General features: G+C 39.0%; 1 protein-coding gene across 2 annotated transcripts; it reads right to left on the reverse strand.

The window, feature by feature from the left end:
* Nucleotides 1–500: 500 nt before the first annotated feature.
* Nucleotides 501–23,094, reverse strand: Cops2 (COP9 signalosome subunit 2). Of its 2 annotated transcripts, none has more exons than XM_052183492.1 (13): nt 22,978–23,094; nt 17,903–18,016; nt 16,545–16,622; nt 13,177–13,302; nt 10,980–11,069; nt 10,788–10,865; nt 8,720–8,894; nt 8,092–8,270; nt 7,933–7,985; nt 5,530–5,627; nt 3,948–4,030; nt 2,858–2,916; nt 501–1,240 (listed from the first exon to the last, which is right to left on the reverse strand). In XM_052183492.1, exons 1-13 carry the CDS (start codon nt 23,029–23,031, stop codon nt 1,096–1,098), a joined length of 1,332 nt encoding a protein of 443 aa, XP_052039452.1. In that variant the 5' UTR covers nt 23,032–23,094; the 3' UTR covers nt 501–1,095. The 2 variants fall into 2 exon arrangements, with proteins under 2 accessions (XP_052039452.1, XP_052039451.1); XM_052183491.1 differs by having other exon boundaries at nt 10,980–11,090.
* Nucleotides 23,095–23,198: the final 104 nt, after the last annotated feature.

Genomic DNA, 23,198 nt, shown 5'->3' on the forward strand with positions numbered 1-23,198 from the left:
TTAATAATCTTTTCAAACAAGGTATAAACATGAAGTTAGTAGCGTGTCACCTAAATTAACTTTGACTGTAATTCTCAAAGAGCAAACCCAAGAGGCTTTGGGCAATGGTTCATTGCTGGCATTAGAAACTACCCTTTCAGCACGGTCACTATGCGGTAACATTCACTTCGCTGTCTATGTTCTGGCATTTTGTTTAAAGTGACATTCTGAGAGTTAACACATACTCTTTTAAAAAGAAAATTATCATTGTTTTTTAAAAAAGAATCGTAATCCTTTAAAGTATCACTGTCAAAACAAGTGCCATGTAAGGGCTCTGTTAGAAAGGAGTTCTTACTTTATCAATAAACATTAATTTTAAAAACCGGGAAGCAAATACTAGCTTTAACTATTTGCTCTCAGGCTTTTAAATCTTAACTGAAGACAAAATAACCTGAAAATTTTAAGATACTAAAAACAAAAGAGCAACCCCGAATGTAATAAAAACACATCAAGAACCAAGCTACAATTTCTGAGCTGCACTGTTTATTTTGCTGCTTGAGCCCTAGGTGACAGCGTGCCACTGAGAGTTCGGGTCGTCTAACCTTTACTAGCTGCAAGGACAGAAATAGACGGACACAGTTTTGGAGAATTGACATTTTGCAAAATGCAGCAAACATTTTCATTTATACATGAGAAAAGGAAGTGTTCAAAAGGGTATGAATTTCAAGTTATTGCAGGTTATTTGTGAGAGAATTTCTGCAGGTACAACATGTTTAAATTTAACCAACAGTAGCGTGTCAGTGTATTTAAAATCATGACAAAAATCTTCTCTCTGGTCATGTTGCCCATGACAAATTACTATGGTGTTGTATGTTTAGGGCAAGATGTCAACACAGCATAAATCCCATGATGTTTTGGTTTTCTTCTGGAGATTAAAGCTGTTTTTCTTGGGATAAATGCAGCAGCAAAACACAAACCAGTTGATCAAAAAAGCACTTCTGCCATAACTCCATCCCTTTCAGGACACACCAACCCACGGGAGTTTTGCCTTTCCAGTCCTCAAGGATCACATCTCTGCACTGTTGCCTTAAGCATGTCTGCAAAGCTTGCTCTCCGTTAAGCCAGTTTACTGACCACTGCCTGGTTCAGAGAATTTAGTTGGTTGGTCCATTTATCTAGCGCAGTATATCGGGCACCACCCCTCTTCTGATGATCCAGTTCAAGGAGCTGGTTGACTTGATCAATTCGGCCATGAATAGTGCTGGAACCAAAAAAAGCAAGGTCTTCAGTCTCTGCTAAGCACATTCACAGAACACCAACCACATCACCAACACACACCACACAGCCAAACAAAACACCAACACACACACACACACACACACACACACACACACACACACACACACCATAAAAACAAAACAAAACCCAAACCTGCTTTGCCTACTTCTAACAAGTGAATCTGGTGCTAGTTGTAACACTTATCGGCTTTTTCTATTTTGAAGATACCAGATCTATAGCTCAGCTGCCACTTTTCACCAGACACCTATATTAGGAAAGGTAATGACACCTGTCATGCTTTCAAAGCAAGCTGCTATTAATAACATCAAAACTGTTTTGTGACAGATGGTGCTTACACCTAATAGGCTGGACATGGGGTATTCATCTTAATCCCAGCACTTGAGAGGCAGAGGTGGACAACTTGGTCTACACAGTAACTACCAGGCCAGTCTAAGGGCTACACAGTGACTACACTGTATCTTAAAAAAAAAAAAAAAAAAAAAAGACAGAGAGACAGACTATCCAGAAAATTACCATCGTGTATGTATAAACAGGTATGTGTATGGCCCAGCACATGTGTGAAGATAAGAGTACAACTTTTGGGAGCTGATTCCTTTTTCAGGTTGTCAGGCTTATGCAGAGAGTGCTTTAACTTGCTAAGCCATGTCACAGGCCCAGTAACTAAGCTCATAGTAGCATGTAAGCCAGACCAAGAATGAGAAACCTGACTGAAAAATGACTCAGAACCTTTCCAGAGTTGTGTGTTCAGTGTGCATTCATTTACAAAAGAAAGAACCACTGTATGTCTATTAGAAAAATCACAGCCACAGTGGTCCTTGTAAGTCAACAACTGAGCTGCTGTGTTATCCTTGCCATCACTGTCCAGACTTTATGATTACTGCAGTGTCTCAAAGAATGGCCCCCACAGGCTCATACACTGAAACCTTAGCCCCCAGTTGGAGGAACTGTTTGGGAAGGATTAGGTTTCAAAAGACTAGAGCCATTCCCAATGTCTCTCCCTTTGCCTCCTACTTGCCAATCAAAATGTGAGTTCTTGCCAGGAAGTGGTGGCGCACGCCTTTGATCCCAGCAGAGGCAGAGGCAGGCAGATTTCTGAGTTCGAGGCCAGCCTTTTACAGAATGAGTTCCAGGACAGCCAGGGTCATATGGAGAAGCCTTGTCTCGAAAAAACCAAATCCAAGAAACCAAAAAAAAAAAGGCGGGGGGGAGGGGGGGAAGGGGGCGAGCTCCCAGCTTTGTCTTTTCTCCGCCATCTCTTTCTTTACTCTTTACTCTCTGAAACCACAGCCTAATTAAATGATTTTTTTCTAAGTTGCCTTAGTTCTGGTGTTTTATTGTACCAACAAAATGAGACAGTAGCCAACATCTTGTAATTTTAAAAAGTTGCCAAGGGAGCTGTATAAGAGCACTTGCTACTCTTCTAGAGGGCCTGAGTTTAGTCCCTGTACTAATGTTTAGTGCCTCAGAAGCACATGTAGCTCCAGCGTTAGCTAGGGGCTCTAATGCCCTCATCCAGCCTCCACAGGACCCTGCACGTATACACATGTATGAGACACACAGGAATTTACAAAGTACTTACTTATCTAGTATGCACTGCACCAGCAAGCTTTCCACATCAGCTACGTCTATGTTTAGCTCCTAGGACAAAATAGTTCATTATAGAATTCTACTAATTAACATTTAAAAAGATTTCATGATTATGTCTGGCTTTAATTTATACCACTGAATTTGAAACAAATATAGGAGATTTCATTTTTTCCCTCTTCTCCACTACAATGGCCGTTTAACCCAGGGCCCACACACTTGGCAAGGGCCCTCTTACTGAGCTACAACCCCATCTGTGAAGACAATTTTTTTCTGTTGATCCCGGCACTGAATCTAGGGTCTTGTACATATATTATACTACTGGGCTATATCCCAACTCTCTTGTCACGTTTAAGGTCAGGTTTCAGTAAGTTGGTCAGACTGGCTTAAGTTTGCTCTGTGGCCAAGGCAAGCCTCGGACTCCTAATCTTCCCCACCTTAGCCTCTGGAACAGCTGAGGTTAGATGTGTGCTTCCAGGCTTGGCTTAATATGTTAAAGAAACCCATTACCACATGAGACTATCTCAAGCACTCTGTACCAAATGGTGCCCTCACCCTTCTTCTAAACCCGGGATGCACCTACTCCATTTGCAGGGCTTGGAATGGGACTTTTATTAATGCTTCATTCTCTTCTGCCTAAGACTAAAGAACCTTAGAGACTGAGTGATTTGTAATTTCTCTCTTATACATTAAAACTCTTTTCTGTTAAAGCAATTTACATTAAATAACAATGAAAATTTCTTACTAAATTTAAAGCCTTGGCTAGGCATGGTGGCTCAAACCTGTAACTTTGCACTTGGAAGGCAGAGGGGCAAGAAAATTAGGAGTTCAAGGTCATCCTCAGCTACAGAGTTACACAAGTACATATGTATGTGTTCACACCTTCACTCAATATCAAGTTAGCCTGAAACCCATGGCTAACTTGAAGCCATGTGAATGCAATGAAAAATCCAGTGAAGTGCAAAAGTTGTATTCTACTTAAAAAAAAAAAAAAAGATACATGTCCAAGCTAGTCACATTTAAAAAGACAAAGCTAGGTACACTGCAACTGTAGGCACAAATCATAAACTAAAATCCACAAATACCTTAGAAATAAAAGGAATATGTATTCTTGTGTAAGGCTTAATTAACTTTATGAGGACTTGTGTTCTGATGTTTCGTAAAAGCTCTGAAAGACAAAAAGAAAAAAACATTGTAAGGTCTTTATGAATCATGTAAGCACAAGCTATGTTAACTACACAATTTACCTTCTCAAACCATTTTGCTTTGTAAAGACATGGGATGTTTAGATTTTAAAAATCCGGGTGTGACTAAAGCATAGTCTAAAGCTGTCTCTTTCAGTTTCTTGTTCCCTAATTATGTTTACGTTGCAAATCTTCTAAAATATTTTCCTGTCTTCTCGACATTCCCCAGCATCATTTCCTTAATCTTTAACACATCTGAGGAGTTCTGGTTCACAATGGCTGAGTTGCTTGCCCTAGGGCTCTGAGAGTCTACCTAGTGCGCTGCATATCACACTTTCATTAACTCTCATAGGCGAGCTTCACTATGCAGCCTCACTTGTCCTGGAACTCAAGAGCTGTTCCTCCCTCTGCCTAGGTTCCTAGTGCTGGGATTACAGGCATGCACCACTATGCCTGCCCATATACAATCCCTCACACAAAAAGAAAAAAAAAAAAGACTAGAGTTCACAGATAATACTTTTATATTTTTCTGCCTTTACAAAGTAAAAACCATAAACAGGCTCATAAAATATATCAAAAAATACCTATTGAATGAAATAAAAAAAGCAAGTAGGGAACAAGAGAGCATTATTTCTGACATAGTCTTCATAGTTTCCTGATGCATTTAAATATTTAGTGGCTTGCTCCCAAAAGTCATTTAAGTACCCTCAATAATTTTCCCTTCTTTTCTCTCCCCCTGCCCCAAGAGTTTCTCTGGTAGCCCTGGCTATTCTGGAACTCCTTCTGTAGGTAAGATCCTACTGCCTCTGTCTCTTGAGTGCTGGGATTAAAGGTATGAAGCCCCACTGCACAGCCCTCAATAGTTAACAGATGGGAACACTGGAGCTGTCAGAGCAATGTCTGTCTGTGGCAATTCAGCAGAACCTATTAAGTGTTACTTTACTCTGAGAACACTTCCCAATGTTTCCTTGCATTTTGGGGGAAACAACATCATCTATGGGTCCAATATATTGTCACAGCTTTTTAATGAACCTTAACAGTCAGGTTTGAATCTAAGCATCAATAACCAAATGACAGGAATATTTACATTAGAATAAAAAGGCAAAGGAAAACAAATGCCACATACAGACTTCGTATGAAGTCTGCTAATGACTTAGTACTTAGAAATGTTTCTGTCCTTTGCTACAGCTATTCATTCCACACAACCCCATCAAGAAGCATGCACTTAACAACATCAAAAAGGAACAATTCAAGCCGGGCGGTGGTGGTGCAGGTGGTGGTGCACACCCATAATCCCAGCACTCTGGGAGGCAGAGGCAGGCAGATTTCTGAGTTTGAGGCCAGCCTGGTCTACAGAGTGAGTTCCAGGACAGCCAGGGCTATACAGAAAAACCCTGTCTCAAAAAAAAAACAACCCCCCCAAAACAAACAAACAAACAAAAAACACCCAAAAAAGGAACAATTCAGCCAGCCAACAACACACCTTCAATGTGTTCTCGTATGAATGGGTCATCCATGATGTTGCTGTGATTTGTTTTCAGAATCTTTTCAAATTCAGTGATGTCATTATTCTGATAGGCACTAACATAGAAAAACAAAAACAAAAACAAAGGATAAACGTTGCCCCATGTATCAAAGGCAACAGCCACATCTTTATTATTTCTATTAAAGAAGTAAAAATTAAATATATATAACATATACATAACCTTCCTCAAAAGTCCTTTTCTAGCAGCAAATAAATAACCCCCCAAAACTACTGCTTTTTTGTTTTCTAAAGGAAAGAGTAAATGAATGTTTGGGGGAGGGGATGTTACTCAGATATAGTAGTAATTTAACAGAATCTCAAATCTTAAGTCTTCTTCAAAGTTGACAGTAAAATGTTTATTTTATTAGTTGATGCTTTCAAATTAAAGCATGCATTTCTGATCCCTAACTGCTCTTAAAGAAACCAGGTTTCACGCACGTTGTTCAACAAGGGAGCTTGGTCTTAGCTTTCAAATAAGAAAACATATCCTTTTTGAAGAACCAGAAAATAGAGCTTCCTAACTTTTATCTTCTAGAAAGCTACCAGCAACTGCAAAAACTTTTCAAAAGGATTGATTCTCAAATCTTTCTAGCCTTAAAATCTCATCAACCTTTACAGCAGAAACACGAGTGACAAGAAATGCCAAGTGATCACATACAGAGGACACAGTGATGCGACACCACGTTGCAGAAGGCCAAAGGCTCATTATGTCCATCATTCTCCTTAGGGACCTGACACCTACTCTGGAAACAACCGTGTAAGGTACTATGGGATTGCTAAAGGTGCTGAGAAGGAAGAAGCCAACCTTCTGGCTATGGCCCACTGTGTGCTTTGTATGTAAGGCATATCATCAACCATCTGCACGCCCTCTGCTGTGCTTCCATCTGTTGGGTCGCAATGTAACTTCATGTTAGGGGCAGGTGATTCAAGTGCTTCAACAGCAAATATTTTCCTCTAGTCTGCTGGCAACTGACTAGGAAGATAAAATTAGGAAGTATTACTTTCTTTCCTACCCCAATACACTAAGGCACAACAGGAGACTATCTTCAGGTAGTGAAAACACTGCATGCATATTTTATTTTACACTTGCATACACCTATATTTTAACTATAAGAAAATTTTCCATTAAGTAGATTTTATTTTTGTTCCTTGCTTAGGAAAACATGTATCATTACAATAAATTTTTGAGTTCCACTATAAATGCTTCACTGGGGTAACAAGATGTATTAAATACAGAATAATTACTACCTTATAAAGGTGTGATAAAGCAGTTCTTTAATGTGTTTTATTTTACTTAACCAATTTATATAACATTAACTTCTAATCAAAACTTTCACTATTTCCTTAGTTTTAATTGATGTTTAGCAAGCCAATGCTATACACAAAGTATTTTAAATGCTAATTTGTAGTCAAATTAAGTCAAGACAATGTAGCAAATGTAGATAAGTTAAACCTCTTGAAAAAAGATCAAGAGAAATGCCCTTTTACAATTACAATCAGCCTGATTCAACCAACAGTCAACAATTTAAAACACAAGCAATGGGCAAATACTGATGAAAGCAAAGGATTTATAACAAAACTTCTCCCACACACTTGATCTTCATTTAGGGCTACAATTGAGGTTTCCTTTTCTTTTTTGAGGTAAGATCTCACTGTGTAGGCTTGTTGGTCTGCAACTCACTGAGCAGACCAGACTAACCTTGAACTCACCGAGATCCTCCACTTCTGCTTCCTGAACACTGGAATTAAGGTGTGCAGCACTAGGCCTCACCCTAAATTTTTTGTTTTAATGTCATTTTTATCTTGTCATTGAGAAAGTATGCTTTTAATGCATCTCATTACTGAAAATTCTTGATTTATCTTTGGCCAATTCATAATTTATTTTAGACTTAAGGCAGGCAGAGGTATTAATATTGAGTAAGTTTTGAGATAAAGACAGCTAAAACTGGTGTATATGTCACACACAAACACACAGTAAATAAAACAAGCAAACAAAAGTAAATAAAGGAAATAACCAAGTTGGGCCTGATGGTTCAGGCTTGAAATAGGCCATGGCAGTAGAATTACAAGTTCAAGGCCAACCTTGGCGAGCGATTCCTTTTCCAAACTGAAAAGAAGGAAAACAAAACAAAACAAAAAAAAAGCATAAAATAAAACAACAAACCAGAAGAGATTTTATAGAGTCCATGACTAACAGGCACACCATAATGGCTTCAAAAGATACAACTGACATGAACATTTGTGCTTTTAGATAAACAGAAAAGAACACATGCTGACCGTCATCTATTCTCTGCTGTTGTCTGACCCTCCCCTCTGTGAGTTGCTTTAAAAGGGTTTGCCTTATGGAAACATAAATCTTACCTTACTAAATTTGTCATTGCTAGAATTTCTGGATCATTTTTATACGGCTTGGCCTAAGAGAAAAACAAAACAAAAATAAATTTTGCGTGCATACTAAAAGAGTATCTCTTGTCTGGAAAGGCAATCAGCTAATTAGAAAAGTGAAGAGAGCAGACAGACCTCTTGTGAGTCAAACGGATTTATTCCTGATTTCATTAGCATATTTGCTAAGACCAAATATTTTAAACATGTGGTTCGTCTTGGGCTTCCTGATTCATCATAATTCTTGAAAGCTTCAAAAAAATCAGTGTGTGCCTTTTCAAATTCACCTTCTCTCAAGTGCATCTTACCACCACATTCTGTAAACAACAAAACAGAAGATTAATTTATGATGAACAAATAAAGGCTACTGCGCTGGCTTTTAACTGTATGTCCTGCATCCCAGTAGCCCAGTATAGCCCCAAGGTATAACTGTATCTTCCACATGGCAACTCCAGAGTATACGTAGGGTCTATATCTTCAGTCTATAAAGAAAGCTCACTGACTAACCTACTGCAAATCTGTACAGCTTCTACTGAATAAGAAGTAATCTTTTTTGTTATTACAACTTAGGAGAGGTACACTGACAATGTGACTTTCCTAATTAGTATCTTTATTACTGTGACCTTAAGACAAAACACACATGCTATTTTCTAACAGACCCCTTGATGACTTTCATACTTTACCATTTACTGTCAGTAAAACAGAAACAACCTTAGAGCCACCCAGTCTCAAGCAACAACTCCTGATTTTCCCTCCATCAACTTGCCTCTGATGACGCCCATGATCAGTGGGTGAGGGATGGCGGACTTGATGTGAAGTGATTGCTCATAGAGTGCTTTAAGCTTTTTGTTGTTCTTCTGAGCGGTGTACATTTGAATTTCCAAAGCATAGATTTCTAATAACTGGGTACCTTTTTTTAGGTCATCTTCTCCATCATCAGTCTAGGAAAACAAATATTTTAGTCAAGACAAAATGCAGGGACCACTGAGAATTTTTATTAGCATTAACTTGGGAACCTTGTGTCTGGGAGGAAATGCATTATAGATTTTACTGCATCATGGCTAACTGTAGAGTGACCAAAGGAACTTGGATAGCGAAAAGTTTTGTGTGTATAAAATACCCTTTTAAAGAGTATGTACTAAGACATTCGTTAAGAAAACCTTTGTGTGTTGCATATGTGTATGCTTGTGAGTTCCTGTGTGGAGGTCAGGAACACTGGCTGCCTCATCTCTTGAAGCAAGGTCTCTCAGGACCCTGAAGCACAACCTTTGCCTCTACCCCCAGCACTGGGGTTCCAGGCACGCATGGCCACAATGACTGTTATCAGTGGGTAATCTGGATCTAAATTTGTACCCACTTAACAAAACTGTTCTTACTTACTGAACACTCCCACGTATTAAAAATTTGATGTTGGAAGACCCTGTTGTCAAGCCATCTTTCTTCCACATGGTCCAGGAGAGAAGTGATTCCCACAAGTTGTACTCTGACCTCAGCATGCACTGTGTGGCATGTACATGGGTGTATACCCACCCTGCCCACACTTAAAATGTAATTTAAAAATCAATGCAGTTTTATATTTTCAGTTAGAAAGTACACTAATGGTCTTCCTTCACAACTGCTTTAGATGCATCTATTCAATGGAAACCAACTTCCTGAATGCACCTAGGGAGATAAAATATGCTACACTTTCTCATCAGCCTTTCTTTTACATGTCAGGAAAATGACATAGCAACCCAGAAGATACTTTCCAATGTGAGTCGTAGTTAGATTTTACTGCATGTATGGCCTATAGCCATGTAGCTATATTATTAAAAAAAATACACACACTAAACCAAATTTATTGTTCATAAAGTCTTTGATCTTAAACTGTAGTTTAGTTATTCATTAATAAATCATAACCAGCTTACCATGCATCTGTCTCAACATGTCTTTCATATTAGAATATGCAACACCTAACATAGCTATATTGGGTTACAGACATAGACACTATCACTCCAAATTTTATCTGAGAATAATGCTACAAATGATATACAAAAGATATGTCATATAGTAGAATATAAAATATCTTTGTTATTTATATTTATAAAACTATTACCCTTATTCTCAAAGCAAATAAGTAAATACCAAGGCTTTCTCTATACTGCATATTACTAGATAGTACAAATTTACTACATATTGTAAGGGGCTTATTTTCTCACTGACAACTACATCTCATTTCATAACAGGTAAGAATTGAAGCCAGCATTTAGACCAGTGGTTCTTAATTTGTGGGTCACAACTCCCTAGGAGGTCAAACAAACTAGATATTCTGCATATCAAATATTTACATTATGATGTACAACAGCAGCAAAATTACAGTTATAAAGTAGCAATAAAAATAATTTTATGGGGCTGGAGAGATGGCTCAGAGGTTGACAGCACTGATTGCTCTTCCAGAGGTCCTGAGTTCAATTCCCAGCAACCACATGGTGGTTCACAACCATCTGTAATGGGATCTGGTGCTCTCTTCTAACATGCAGATATATATGCAGAACACTGCGTATAAAAATAAATCTTTAAAAAAAATAATTTTATAGTTGGGGTCCCCACAACATGATGAACTATATTAAAGGGTCACACATTGGGAAGGTTGAAAGCCACTGCTCTAACAAATGACGCAGAAAGTCAGCCTGACCTCCTGGCAAAGCCTCATTATACAAAAAAGGCTGGACTGGAACTCATGATCATCATCCTTTAGAAACTTATTTCTTCAAATTTTACTTTTGGGATAGATGCTTGCACATAAACATCCCTAAGTAAGCTGAATACAGTCAGGAAAGGTAAGGGAAAGTTACCTGACAAGACTGATGTAACTGGCGTAAAATTTTTTGAAGCTTTCCATATTCTTCTCGTTCTAAATATAATTTTCCAAGCTGTAAAAAAGTTAATTAAGATGAAAAGCCTTTAGGAGGAGGTACATATACTTAGGGTACACTACTCCAGGCACCCACCCGCTCTTCAAAAGAAGGAACAAAAGCAATTGTTACCTTTGTGTTTGTCTTAAACCAGAGTCTATCATTCTTAGCATCTTTCAAAGCTTCCAGTGTTGTTTCATAAAATTCCTGCAGTAAATCCATCTGACATAAAAAATCAGAATTCTATAATTGTAAACAGCAAATTTGTACCTGTTAATAAAGTTAATTTGAACAAACTAAAAGTGCATCTCTGAACTTTAATACATGTAAGATACACTATTTGTTTCTTACCAAATGTCTTTTATAGTCAAAAACATTAAGAGATCACATTTTTAAGTGTTAAGATGCTTTTGCTTCTTTGTAAAACCCAGAAATATATCTTCTCATGTAAACTATACGGTCATAAATTCTAATGCTGTAACAGTCAGCTCTGTCCTTCTCAACATAAGCACTCATTTTATAATAATAGAATGATATGCTGGACCTTTACTAAATATACATATATTTTATTTACTTAGTCCTTACAAGGAGGAGAGGGAGAGTCAGAGGGCAAATGTACAACAGCACCCCTCCTAGAAAAATAGTTTTGTCTTTTATTTTGAGACAAGGTCTTACTCTGTAGACCAGGCTGCCGGGAACTCTTTGTGGCAGTCTATCTTATTGTCTTCAGTGCTGGGAATACAGGTGTAAGCCACCATAGCCCATGTATGTCTTAGAATAGTCCTATTTTTTTCTAGTGTAATTTTAGCTGCTGGTTTAATCACTAATTAGAGTGACACTTTCCCCATAAAAGCCATTGTTTTACACCATCTTAAGTTTCTCGGCTCACCTGCTTCTGTTTCCTGAAATCTCTATGTACCAGGTGGGAAAGAGGAGCAGGAGAGTCTGAGACTCTCAGGGAGGGCAGCCTATTTACTCTGGGTTCCTGATGATATAGAGTTAGAGTGCTACCCACACAATATCCACTTGTTCTTTCAAAAGGCAAAAGTTTCAAAAGTTTCAGATAACACACAGAAGAATACAACCTTCAAATTTTAAAATTATTCAATTCTAGTCCCCTAACATTTTTGGAATAACTTTTATAAACACAATACCAAAAATGTTTTTATGATACTTATTTGCAAGCAACAGAAAATATTTTTCCACTTAATTTAATGTTATTTATTTAGATACCGTATCTCATGTTCCCGGGATGACAAGTGCCACCAGCTGCGTGGGCCTCAGACTCATTACAGCAGGAGGACTGCTCTAGAACTATTGCCACTAAGTGACAAGGCTTACTTTCTCTTATTTCCAGTATAGATGAGCATATGTGTATGCGTGCATGTGTGTGTATGTGTGTGGGGGTGGGGGGCGGTGTGTGTGATGAGGCTAATTCTGAGAATGCTGGTCAAGGAATACAAAAACAGATACAAAATGATACATCTTGTGTTCAAATACCAGAGGGTAACAAAGCTTAAAAATAAAATTTAAAGGATAAATGAAATACATAAAATCATCATCATCATCATCTTTGTTAGCCACCACATTCTAGAAGAACCCTTATCTCTTTTCCTTTATTAGCTATCACCATGCATCCTTGATAGAAGCATTTATAGAGCACCTATTGAGACTGGCACAGGACAAACTCTTCTCAAGGACTTTAATCAAATATTACAACTTGTAACTCATGTTCACATTTAACACTCCCAATGGCTGAAGTGAAGGCTGGTGTGTGTATGTGCACACGCGCACACAATTTCAATGTAACACTTGTCTAGCATGCTCAGTGCCCTAAGTTCAGATGCAGACAGTTTCATCAAACAAAACAGAACAGAACAAAACCCAGCTATAACAACAGGTACATGGAATCTGAATGAAATAAAATTGTCTGCCCAAGTTGTTTACAAGTAATATTTAAGAATTTAAAGGTACTATTTAAATAGTTTGGATTACCTTTAAATGTTAATTAGTACCAGAATCAATAAAATAGAACAAACTACTTTTGAAGCACATTAGTAATCAGTAAATCAAATAAATTCTTTAAAATAAAATGAAGACTTAGCAGGCGTAACGGTACTTGTCTATCAGCATTTGGGAGGCAAAAAGGAGCCCAGTGGTACCCCTGATCACACAGCTAGTTAAGAGGCTAGTTTGGGCTACAGGAGACCATCTCAAAAAGAAAAGCAACAATCACATCAACAATACCCCAAACCCACAGAACCATTACTGTTGTACAAAGTACAAAGTAACACATTGACAGCATTGAGAGAAAAAACTCAAGTCTAACCTGTTTAGAAGTGGAGATATAATCAAGAATAGAATTAATGGACTTTTCAGAATAGTTCCTGGTGACTGCACTCCGAATATAGGTCAATAGTTGCTTATATCTGTTCATCATTTCTGGAAAGTTTGTCTGTGAGGAAAGAACAATGCTATGATTGGAGACGTATGAGTGTGCACAGGAGTACGATCCAGCACACAGTACTACTGCCCACTCAACTGGACCTGCCACAATTCATGACATGCTCTTGGAAAGGAGAAAGAACACTATAGACGTGTTACCTTTTATACAAGATGACACAAATGTCTGAATTCAGCCTAACAGATGAAACCTATACATGTTCCAAGTTTCAAATTTTTTTTTTAGAGATAAGGATATGAGTACACTGTAGCCAGACACTCCAGAAGAGGGCCTCAGATTGCATTACAACATGCAGTGGTTGTGAGCCTGAGAACTCAGGATATTCAGAAGAGCAGTTGGTGTTCTTAACCACTGAGCCATCTCTCCAGCCCTAAATATTACTCTTTACTGAGCAGCATGTGACTCGAAAACTACTACAATACCAAAGAAGCAGGTTTTAATTTTCTTTCTTTTTTTTTTTTTTTGGATTTGGATTTTGTCAAGACAGGGTTTCTCTGTGTAGTCCTGGCTGTCCTGGGACTCACTCTGTAGACCAGGCTGGCCTCGAACTCTGAAATCCTCCTGCCTCTGCCTCCCAAGCGCTGGGATTAAAGGCGTGCGTCACAACCGCCCAGCTTCATCCTAACTTTCTAACAAGAGTTACATGTTCCATTTATGCCTTCAATTGGCTCGCTTTCCATGAGGTCAAACAAACTCTTCAAGTCCCGGAATTCATCTCATGAAACAAAATCATCCCAGAGAGCTGGGAAGGATCTAGGAGTGGAGATTGTACTCAGAATATAATGTATAAAAACAACAACTAAAACCCAAAACAAAACAAAATCTATTTTCACTTAAAATAAAGAAAATCATCCCATACAAGGCTCTATTCCATAGTAGACACAGTTACTGTTGCCACTGCAACATTATGTTGTATGACTGTTTATACACTGTCTTATAGTTATTCCAGGGATCAGGAAAGAAAGGTCTGGAGAAACAAGGAGATACTAGTAAAATGTCCAGCAGTTAGGTATTTGGGCAGTGTGTTATGTATGTCAATTTTAGAATGTAACCCTATAATCTTGGTCTACTCCCTGCAATCTCTTATTGCTATTAACCTCTTTCATTGAGTTATTTCTTTCAAGGAAATGATACATTGGCAGGTATAAATATCTTCTTCTGGTTATTAGGGTAATGAATAAAGGAATAATAGCTAGCTATGGATACCTTTTTTTTTTTTTTTTTAAACTATGGAAGTTTCATGAGGACATAACTAACAAGGAATATCCTCTAAACAACCTACTAAGCCTGCACTTAGAGATGATGAAATAAGATTCTCAACTTTGTTTTTACATTTCCATACTAAAGCAGGATTTTAGAAAAAGGTACAGGGGCTGAAGAGATGGTTCAGTGGTCAAGAACACTGGCTGCTCTTCCAAAGATCCTGAGTTCAATTCAAATCCCAGCAACTACATGATGGCTCACAACCATCTGTAACCAAGATCTGATGCCCTCTTCTGGAGTGTCTGAAGACAGCTACAGTGCTACAGTGTACTTACATGTAATAAATAATTTTTTTAAAGGTACACACGTAAATAAAAAAAGAAAAGAAAAAAAAAGGTACTTCTGATTTATATCTGACCCTATATAACTTTAAGCTCACTGTTGCAGTCTGAAATGTCCCCCACAGGCTTGCGTTTGTATACCCGGCTAAAGAACTGTGAGAAGGGTGTAGGAGTGTCAGGAGGTGGAGGCTCGCTGGAGGATGTGAATCCTTGGATGACAGTCTTAAGATTATAGCCCAGTCCCACATCCTGGTCATCCTCTGCTTCCCAAGTACACACAGAAAGGAGTAGCCCCCTAATGCTGCCTTCCTCACCATGCTAGACTGTACCCCTCTGGATTATAAGCCAAAATAAGCCTTTTCTACCTTAAGATGCTTTTGTCTGGGTAATTTATCACAGAAATGAGAAAATCTCCCCTCTATTTGTGAAATAAAATTGGCAGCAGGGCATGAACGTGGAAGCCAGAGGTCAGTTAATGGGAGTTGATTTTCTCTCCTACTCCATGGGCTCCAGGGTCTGAGCTCAGGTGGTCAGACTTGGTGGCAAGCACCTTTTTTTACTTATCTTGATTGCTCTAAGATCTTCATTTTAAAAAGTTATGTTAGCTGGGCATGGTGCATGCTTTTAGTCCTAGCACTAGGGAGGCAGAGGCAGGTATAGAAATTACAGAAACTCTGTCAGTTCGAGGCCAGCATAGAAAGTTCCGGGACTACATAGTGAGACCCTGTCCTCCCCCCCCCCCCCCAATAAATATATATGTGACTAAATACAGACAGGGACCTTAAAATTAAGTTAATTCTAATTTAAGATTGAGGGAAGATTAAGTAACTTTGTTCTCACACAGAGCAAATGAAACAGCCTTCTAACTGTATTGCCAAATACTGCACAGCTACATAGGTTCTCCTGTAGATCCAACTAGAAAATGAGAGAGGCAGACAGAGCCAAGACCGCTCTTGTAGCCTCCTATTTACAGATTATATGACAGAAGCAAATGGCAAACCAGGAAGACTGCACTATACGATACAGATAATCCTTTCTTATCCTTCCCAGGTCTGTTTGAGGTAAAACAGAAAAATCAAATCTTAAGGGCAGTCCACTATTATATTTTAAAGGAATTATATTTTCCTGCAAATCACAGCATCTTAAGAGTTGACATTTAGCATTAATGCTGTTATTTTAATAATTCAAATCTCTTCCCCTTAATTACCTACCGCTTCATCTATATTTCTCAAGTTTTTAATTTAAATATAGGAATCATTGGTGTAATATCATGATAAAAATGAACAGAAAGCACAGGGTTTTGTGCAACAAAAGTACACCTTGAGAAGTAGAACCAGAAAGGGTAAACACAACAGAGATGACAGATGTAGCAGGCAAGGACAGGTGCAGGAGCAGCTAACAGGCCACTGCAACAACGTAGGTGAAGATGATGCTAGCCAGGACAGAGCATTAGGCCTTTTTGATTTGTTGATTGATTATTGGTGGGAAGAGACAACAGAGGTGTTCGGTACAATGTTGAATGTTTAATTTTTTAAAAATAAAAAAAAAGGTCAGTATTGCTGTAGTCATAATTTTGCAGTCCACAGTGGACAGAGGTCAATATAACAACTTGATAGAGAAGACATGTGGGGCTCTGCAGCAGGAGGTCTGCTTGCAGTTACTCATGGTGAGTTTCAGAATAACTCTTACCAACTTGAAGTTAATCTTGATCATCTGTTTTAGCGCTTTGAATCCCCATTCTCCCTTCTCACCTTCAAGCTCCAAAACCTAAATTGGAAAGAGATTTTTAGTCTTGGTACCAATTTTTCACTATTTTTCAATGACACCCAATGTCTAAGACTTGAATTAAATTTATAAGCTATTCACGAAAAATATTTTCTCCCAAATTTCACTGTCAGTGTAATTTTAAAAAGGATTTAAAAGAGACTTCTTAGGGTCCTTGGGTAAGCTCTTAAGCTGCAACAGAAGAGGACTTATTTAATAATTAACATCCAGAAAGGACTCCCCTGAGTCATCTTTAGTAAAACCCACCAACTGTTCAGAAATCAGGAAATCAATTGATCTGTATTAATACTGCTGACCATGAGGATGTTTCTTTAGTGTGTTTTTTTAAGATAAGGGCCCTACTTCATGGATAACTTGATTAGAAAAGACAATAGGAAACTTTTTGAAATATGCTTATCACCCATAATGCAATCCGCAATCCTTTGATAGAACTATCATAAATACCACACACGCATTTTTGAAATAAATCATTTTGCATTGACTGTACCTGTTATGGTTTGGATATAAAATTATCCGCCTCTTGTGTTTGACATTTGGTCCCTAACTGATGGTGTTGTCTTGGGAGGTTGTGGAACCCTTTGAGGGTAGAATTTAGCCACAGGGACTAAATCACTGGAATTTAAGGCTGGGAAGCTATAACCTAGTTTCACACTTCAAGATCCGGTATTTCTCCCTGCTTCTTGGTGATATTAGCTAACTTTCTCTATTGTTGTGATAAGACACCATGGCTAAAGTAACTTATAAAAGAAACCATACACTTTCAGAAGGTTAAGGTCTTTTATAGTCAGGGCATGGAAGCTCATTTGATCCTCTAGTAGGAGGCTCTCTCTCTCTCTCTCTCTCTGTGTGTGTGTGTATACAGAGAGAGACAGAGACACAGCGAATGGCATGGGCTTTTGAAACCTCAAAGCACCACCCCAGTGACACACTCTTCCACCAAGGCCACACTACTTAATCGTGCCCAAGAGTTCCACCAACTGGGGACCACGCATCCAAACATACGAGCCCACGAGGCTACTCTCATTCAACCACTACACTGGTCCACTGAGATGGAAAGAATCCTAGTAACTTGCTCTGGTCAATATGGCTTCCCTGCTAGGAAGGACTATTGCATCCTAAACAGCGAACTGAAGAAAATACTTACATTCTTGGTTTTGGTCAGATTATTTGGTTGTAGCAATGAGAAAAGTAATGTATAAAGTATTATTAAAAAAAAAAAAACCTTCAAGACATAAAACCGGTTGGAAAGATTTTGGAAGCACCTTTTGGAAGCTGCTTAGTGCTGCTTTTGGGTCATCTTCTTTCAGTGCTTTGGAATTATAGTACTGATTTTCCAAATCCACATTGGGCTCAGAGTTACTGTCTTCAGAGTACTCCTGTGATTTAGGAGAGACAATAATGAGACAAAGAAATTCATACACGGCACTGTGATTAAGTGAACGCTGTTAGGATAAAACTTACTCTATTTTTGTATAAATCCATTAACATTGATCTTATTTTAAAATTGGAGAAACCTGGTGGTGAAGGCACATGCCTTTAATTCCAGCACTCAGGAGGCAGAGGCAGGTGGATGGCTAACTTTGAGGCCAGCCTGGTCTACAGAGTAAGTTTCAGGACAACCAGGGCTACACAGAGAAACCATGTCTTGGGGAAAACCAAAATAAACTAAAACAGAAGGAATAAAGTATACAATAAGATAGAAATTATTTTTCCATATCAAACCTAGCATTTCCAGAGGCTGGGAAGTGGGACAGGGGTAAGACTGTTTGAGTGTTATAATCTTCATTAATAGACTGAAATCTTAAAACTATTTAATCTTTCCTTATATTGCTTCTTATAGCAATTGTTTTTTATCCAAACGTTCCCTTCTGCTATCCTGTTTTTCCTTAAGAACTGAATTTACATGGCGGAAAACTCCTCTACTTCTACAGTTCCATCTTTGCTTGCTTACTTGGATGTTACAAGCTACCTGGACATGTTAAGTAGCCTGACAGGGATGTGTGCAGGTCAGGTATGTTTATAGTGTAGGTCAGAGCACAGTTTGCCACAGTCTTTCCTTCCTTCCACATGTGAGTCCAGGACTGACACAGGTTGTGTAGCTCTGTGACAAGCGTCTTGACACTGAGCCATCTCACTGGCCCCAAAAGTAGTATTTTAGATTCACAAAATAAAGATTTTTTTTTCCTACAAGTCATTATAGAGGGATATGTTTCTATCAAAAGAAAGGTACTAAGGGAAAGGGAATAAACACAAAGACATGAATATAAGAGTTGTTTTAAATTCAAATACAGCTTATTTCTTCAAAAAATACACAGGGACTACTGTAAAGGCAGAGGAGTGAAGAGTCTCACTGAGCACAGCATTCAGGAAGCTCAGAGACACATAGAGACGGCTTTATCAGTGCAATGTGCTCTCCGCAGAGCGAGAACACAAACAGCTGCTCTCACACGAGTGACCTGTGACATCCAGCTAGGCGCACCACTTGAAACTCCACTGGATCACTTCCTTTAGGGATAAGATCAGACTAGGTAAAAAACTCACAATGCTTGCAGTCACCCTGGCCTTGGCTCAACTGCTCAAACGACTTCCCACCTTCCACTCTATCCCTCTCTTTGTGTTTCTCATCTGGTCATCTAAGCTATGGCTTCTTAAGTGTGGGTTATGATCCAATGTAGCCAGGGAGGCGGGAGTGGGGCATGTGTGCACACAACATGGGAATGAATGGATGGGACCTGGATGTGAAGGGGGATTCCACAAAAAAACTGACATTAATAAAAAACCCTGAACACACAATGACCAAAATTAATAAGAAACCAAATACGTTTCTGGCAGCACTAGCCAGATTACACTGTGGAACATCACTACAAACCTGGGTTGTGAATATAAAGACAGGCATTTTGCACTGCATGTCAATGAACAACGAATGTCTCTAACACCTTGCCATAGACTTGACTGTTATGAATTATAGTGTATGTTTCATATATAGAGTCTTCTGCTCTTATAGGTTTAATTACAGACAAGAGAGGCTTTATAATTATTCTATAGTGCAGGCATCAAATTATTATACCTTTGGATTATATTGTTAGGACTTCTGATTTTAAAAACTGCTGTTTGAGTCATTAACTCGTAATAAAATAAATGGGGATTAGGACAGAATTCCCAGTATTTTTCAAAACAGAGCTAAACATACTATGTCATTTTGTATGTACTCATAAGAAGCAGTGATCTCAGCAATGATGGTCATAGATCAAACTATCAATTGTGAAAAACACTGAAGGTGCTCTAATAATCTACATCCAGCCCTCAAAACTCATTTTGCTGTAATAGAAAATTACTTTTTGGCAACCCAAAAATTCTAATAGCAGCCCCAAATCTGGAAATGAAAAAACAAACAAACAAACAAACAAAAACCTCTGACTGCCACATCATAAAGTGTAAAATTTTGGACTCTCATTCAATGTTCATTTTTGTTTTTTTAGCCCAAAATATGAAAAAACAAAACACAAAAACTAGGTCAGGATTCAAGAAGGGAAAGACTGGAGGGAGGTACAGTCCATGGCAGAACTCAATCATGGACTTTTGAAGCACTGAGGAAATGGAAAACATGCTGCAGGCTGAAGGGATTAGCTTTAGTTACTTTACGCCACTAAGACAATTATGACACGGCTGAAAACAAGATCTTTATATTTTCTTTCATACTGCAAATGAGCTTTCTTAGTCACAAAATTAGCCAGTTGCTACTCCTGAGACAAAGACAATGGACGGTTGAGCTCAAATAGTAGAATGGGGGTGCAGGGGGGAGGGGGAAGAGTAACAACAAAAAGAGAAGTGTGGTTAAACAGAAGATATGAAATGAATTCAAGACGTCAATAAATAGACTGGTCATGAGTACCAGGGTTAACTACAACAATTACTATTGACTTAGAAACACAAGGTAACAATCAGGATAGAGAATTAGATGCTTTAAGTAATGCTAAATTGAACTTGTTTCTGTCAACTGAGCAACAATTTGTAGAAGTTTCAAAATTTCAATCAATATATGAATATTCCAAATAAAAGTTAAAAAAATCATGTAAAATAAGGTCATTTGAATAATTATAAAATCTTAAGGTTCAGTGACAGCTCCAACTTCCTGATGTAATAACTCAAGTGTCTCTAAAGCAGCCTGTGATGACCTATATCTACACTGTCTGGATCTATTCTCTTTCCCCCCAAATAAGCCATATAATTTCAAATTGCTGCTTTAATACAAATCATATTTTATCTTGGTCACACTGGAGGAGACTGAACTCAGGCCTTATGCATTTTATAGAAATGTTCTACCACCAGTAATTTCATTCAGCTATTTTTTTTTTTTTTTTTTTTTTTTTTTTGGAGAAAGGGTTGTATTAAGTTGCCTAAGTTGGGTGTTGAGTATGCAATCCTATCTGTTTTAGCTGGCAGTTAGAGGCCTGAGCCCCTAGCAGCAGCAAATCTTACTCTGGTTAGGAATTCTACACAATCCCTCTTGTTCCTTTTCTCCTCTCCGCTCCCCAATGTCATGCTTTGGTAAAAGTATTCACCAAGGCTTTCCTTCTTGATTCCCCAGCTCTTTTTGGCAGAACCAAATCTACAGTTGTGCTTTTCTCTAAATGACGTGCTTCTCTCTACATGACGAGCTTCTCTCTACATGATGTGCATCTAATGCAGGGAGGGCTTCGCGTCTAGACTGGCCCCTCACCCCTTTTGCCTCCACTATGAACAACTTTTTTGGAGACAGGGTCATAATAGTATAACATTTTCAAAATGTACTATGGTGAGTTGTATTTGTAAACCAGGAGCATCCAAAATATATTTGCACTTGTTTATTGTATCTAATGTGAATGCCTGGGCCTCCTAAAAGGAGCTACAATTACAAACATTCAAAAGAAATACCCGACAATTTAAAAACTACTTGTAATGGAAACAAAAACAAAACAAGAGGAAAGTTTAGTATTTGCTTACAACTACCTTGTGTTTAACAAATAAAACAAAATTCTATATTTAAATTACCAAGCATCTACTATGACTTTCCAGTCAGCACTTCCTTCTTCCTTTTGCAAAATATGCCTTTCTGTAAAATGAAAACCTTAAAAAAAAAAAAACTGGAAATGATTTACAGAATTTACACAGTAACTCAAAATCAAAATATTAATGCTTTGAGAATGTGACACTTAAAAGATGAATCAGGGGCTGGAGAGATGGCTCAGAGGTTAAGAGCACTGACTGCTCTTCCAGAGGTTCTGTGCTCAATTCCCAGCAACCACATGGTGGCTCACAACCATCTGTAAAAAAATCTGATGCCCTCTTCTGGTGTGTCTGAAGACAGTGACAGTGTACTCACATACATTAAATAAACCTTTAAAAAAAAATGAACCAGACTTCTCAAAGCATGTACTCCACAACTTCACCAAAATGCAGTATCACTGGAATTTCCTAAAACCCAATAAATGCTTCCCAATTAAGAAACAAAACTGACACTAATTTGGGGATCAAGATAATTTTCTTTCAGTTCTTAACACAGGTGTGCGTTTTTTACTATCTACATAAAACATGGGGGCCAATTTAAAACCTGTATCTATTGACAATTAAGCCTCAAGTTAAAAAGAAATCACCAATCAAACTAGGCAAATTTGTTTACTTTTATGCCACTGATGATTCAAACACTGATGCTGGGAAATTTCTAAAATCAAGGAAAAAGATCATTGGTTCCAATTCCCTTAACCCCTACCTTTCCCCAGCCCAAGCAAACAAAAAACAAATCCTTCTTCCCAGCTTGACATTGTTTAGAGAATGGGACGAGTAGTTTAACTACTTTACCCCTTCTACTCTTGCTCTGAGCCTTAACCTGGGGCCCAAACCGACCCTGGGCAAGACTCTTAGGCTGTTTTGGGGGAAGAATCCCGAGTTTCGCAGTCAAGTCTGGGAGCAGGATGGACCATCCCCCCCCCCCCCCTCCCAGTTTTCACTCTCCCAGCATCTGGCACCGGCTCAGGTCCAGAGGGAAGAAGAGATGGGCCCCCTAGGGCCCAGACCTCAGCGCTGGGCCGTGGAGGCTCGGCGGCGGGCAGAGAGGCGCCGAGAACCGGCCGCGGCCGGTCACCTGCGCTATCTCTGGGCTCAGCGGCCTGGGCGGACCCGCTGCCTCTCTCCCTCTCTTTCCAGGCCCCAGAGGCCCGCGACGCCGGGCGAGGAGGGAAACCCGTCACGGTGCAGGACGGAACAGGGCCGACGCGCCTCGGGGGAGAGCTGCAGCCGCACGGCCTCGGCACCACCACCACGTCCCACTTCCAGCCCCGGCCCGCTCCCTGCACCTCACCAGGTCGTAGTCCTCCTCATCATCGCACATGAAATCATCCTCCATGTCAGACATCTTGGCCGGAGGGGGGAGGGGGAAGAGGAGAAATTAGAGACAGCCTCCTCCCACAGTGCTCTGCGGCCCAGAAGCGTCACTCCCGATTCTCCTCGTCTTCCGGTCTCTCCTGGAGAAGATAAAGCTCATTCCGGAACCAATGAGCTCTACCCTGAGATGATTTACCA

This window comes from Apodemus sylvaticus, chromosome 5 (assembly GCF_947179515.1).
Source record: "Apodemus sylvaticus chromosome 5, mApoSyl1.1, whole genome shotgun sequence".
Lineage (NCBI taxonomy): Eukaryota > Metazoa > Chordata > Mammalia > Rodentia > Muridae > Apodemus > Apodemus sylvaticus.

Excerpts from the sequence above, each read along its gene's own strand:
- Cops2 (XM_052183491.1), bottom strand. The coding sequence starts at position 23,031 with ATGTCTGACATGGAGGATGATTTCATGTGCGATGATGAGGAGGACTAC. Across the intron at positions 13,303-16,544 it reads TCAAGATTAACTTCAAGTTG|ACAAACTTTCCAGAAATGAT; the intron begins GTAAGAGTTATT and ends CTTTCCTCACAG. Across the intron at positions 10,866-10,979 it reads GGTTTAAGACAAACACAAAG|CTTGGAAAATTATATTTAGA; the intron begins GTAACAATTGCT and ends ACTTTTTTACAG.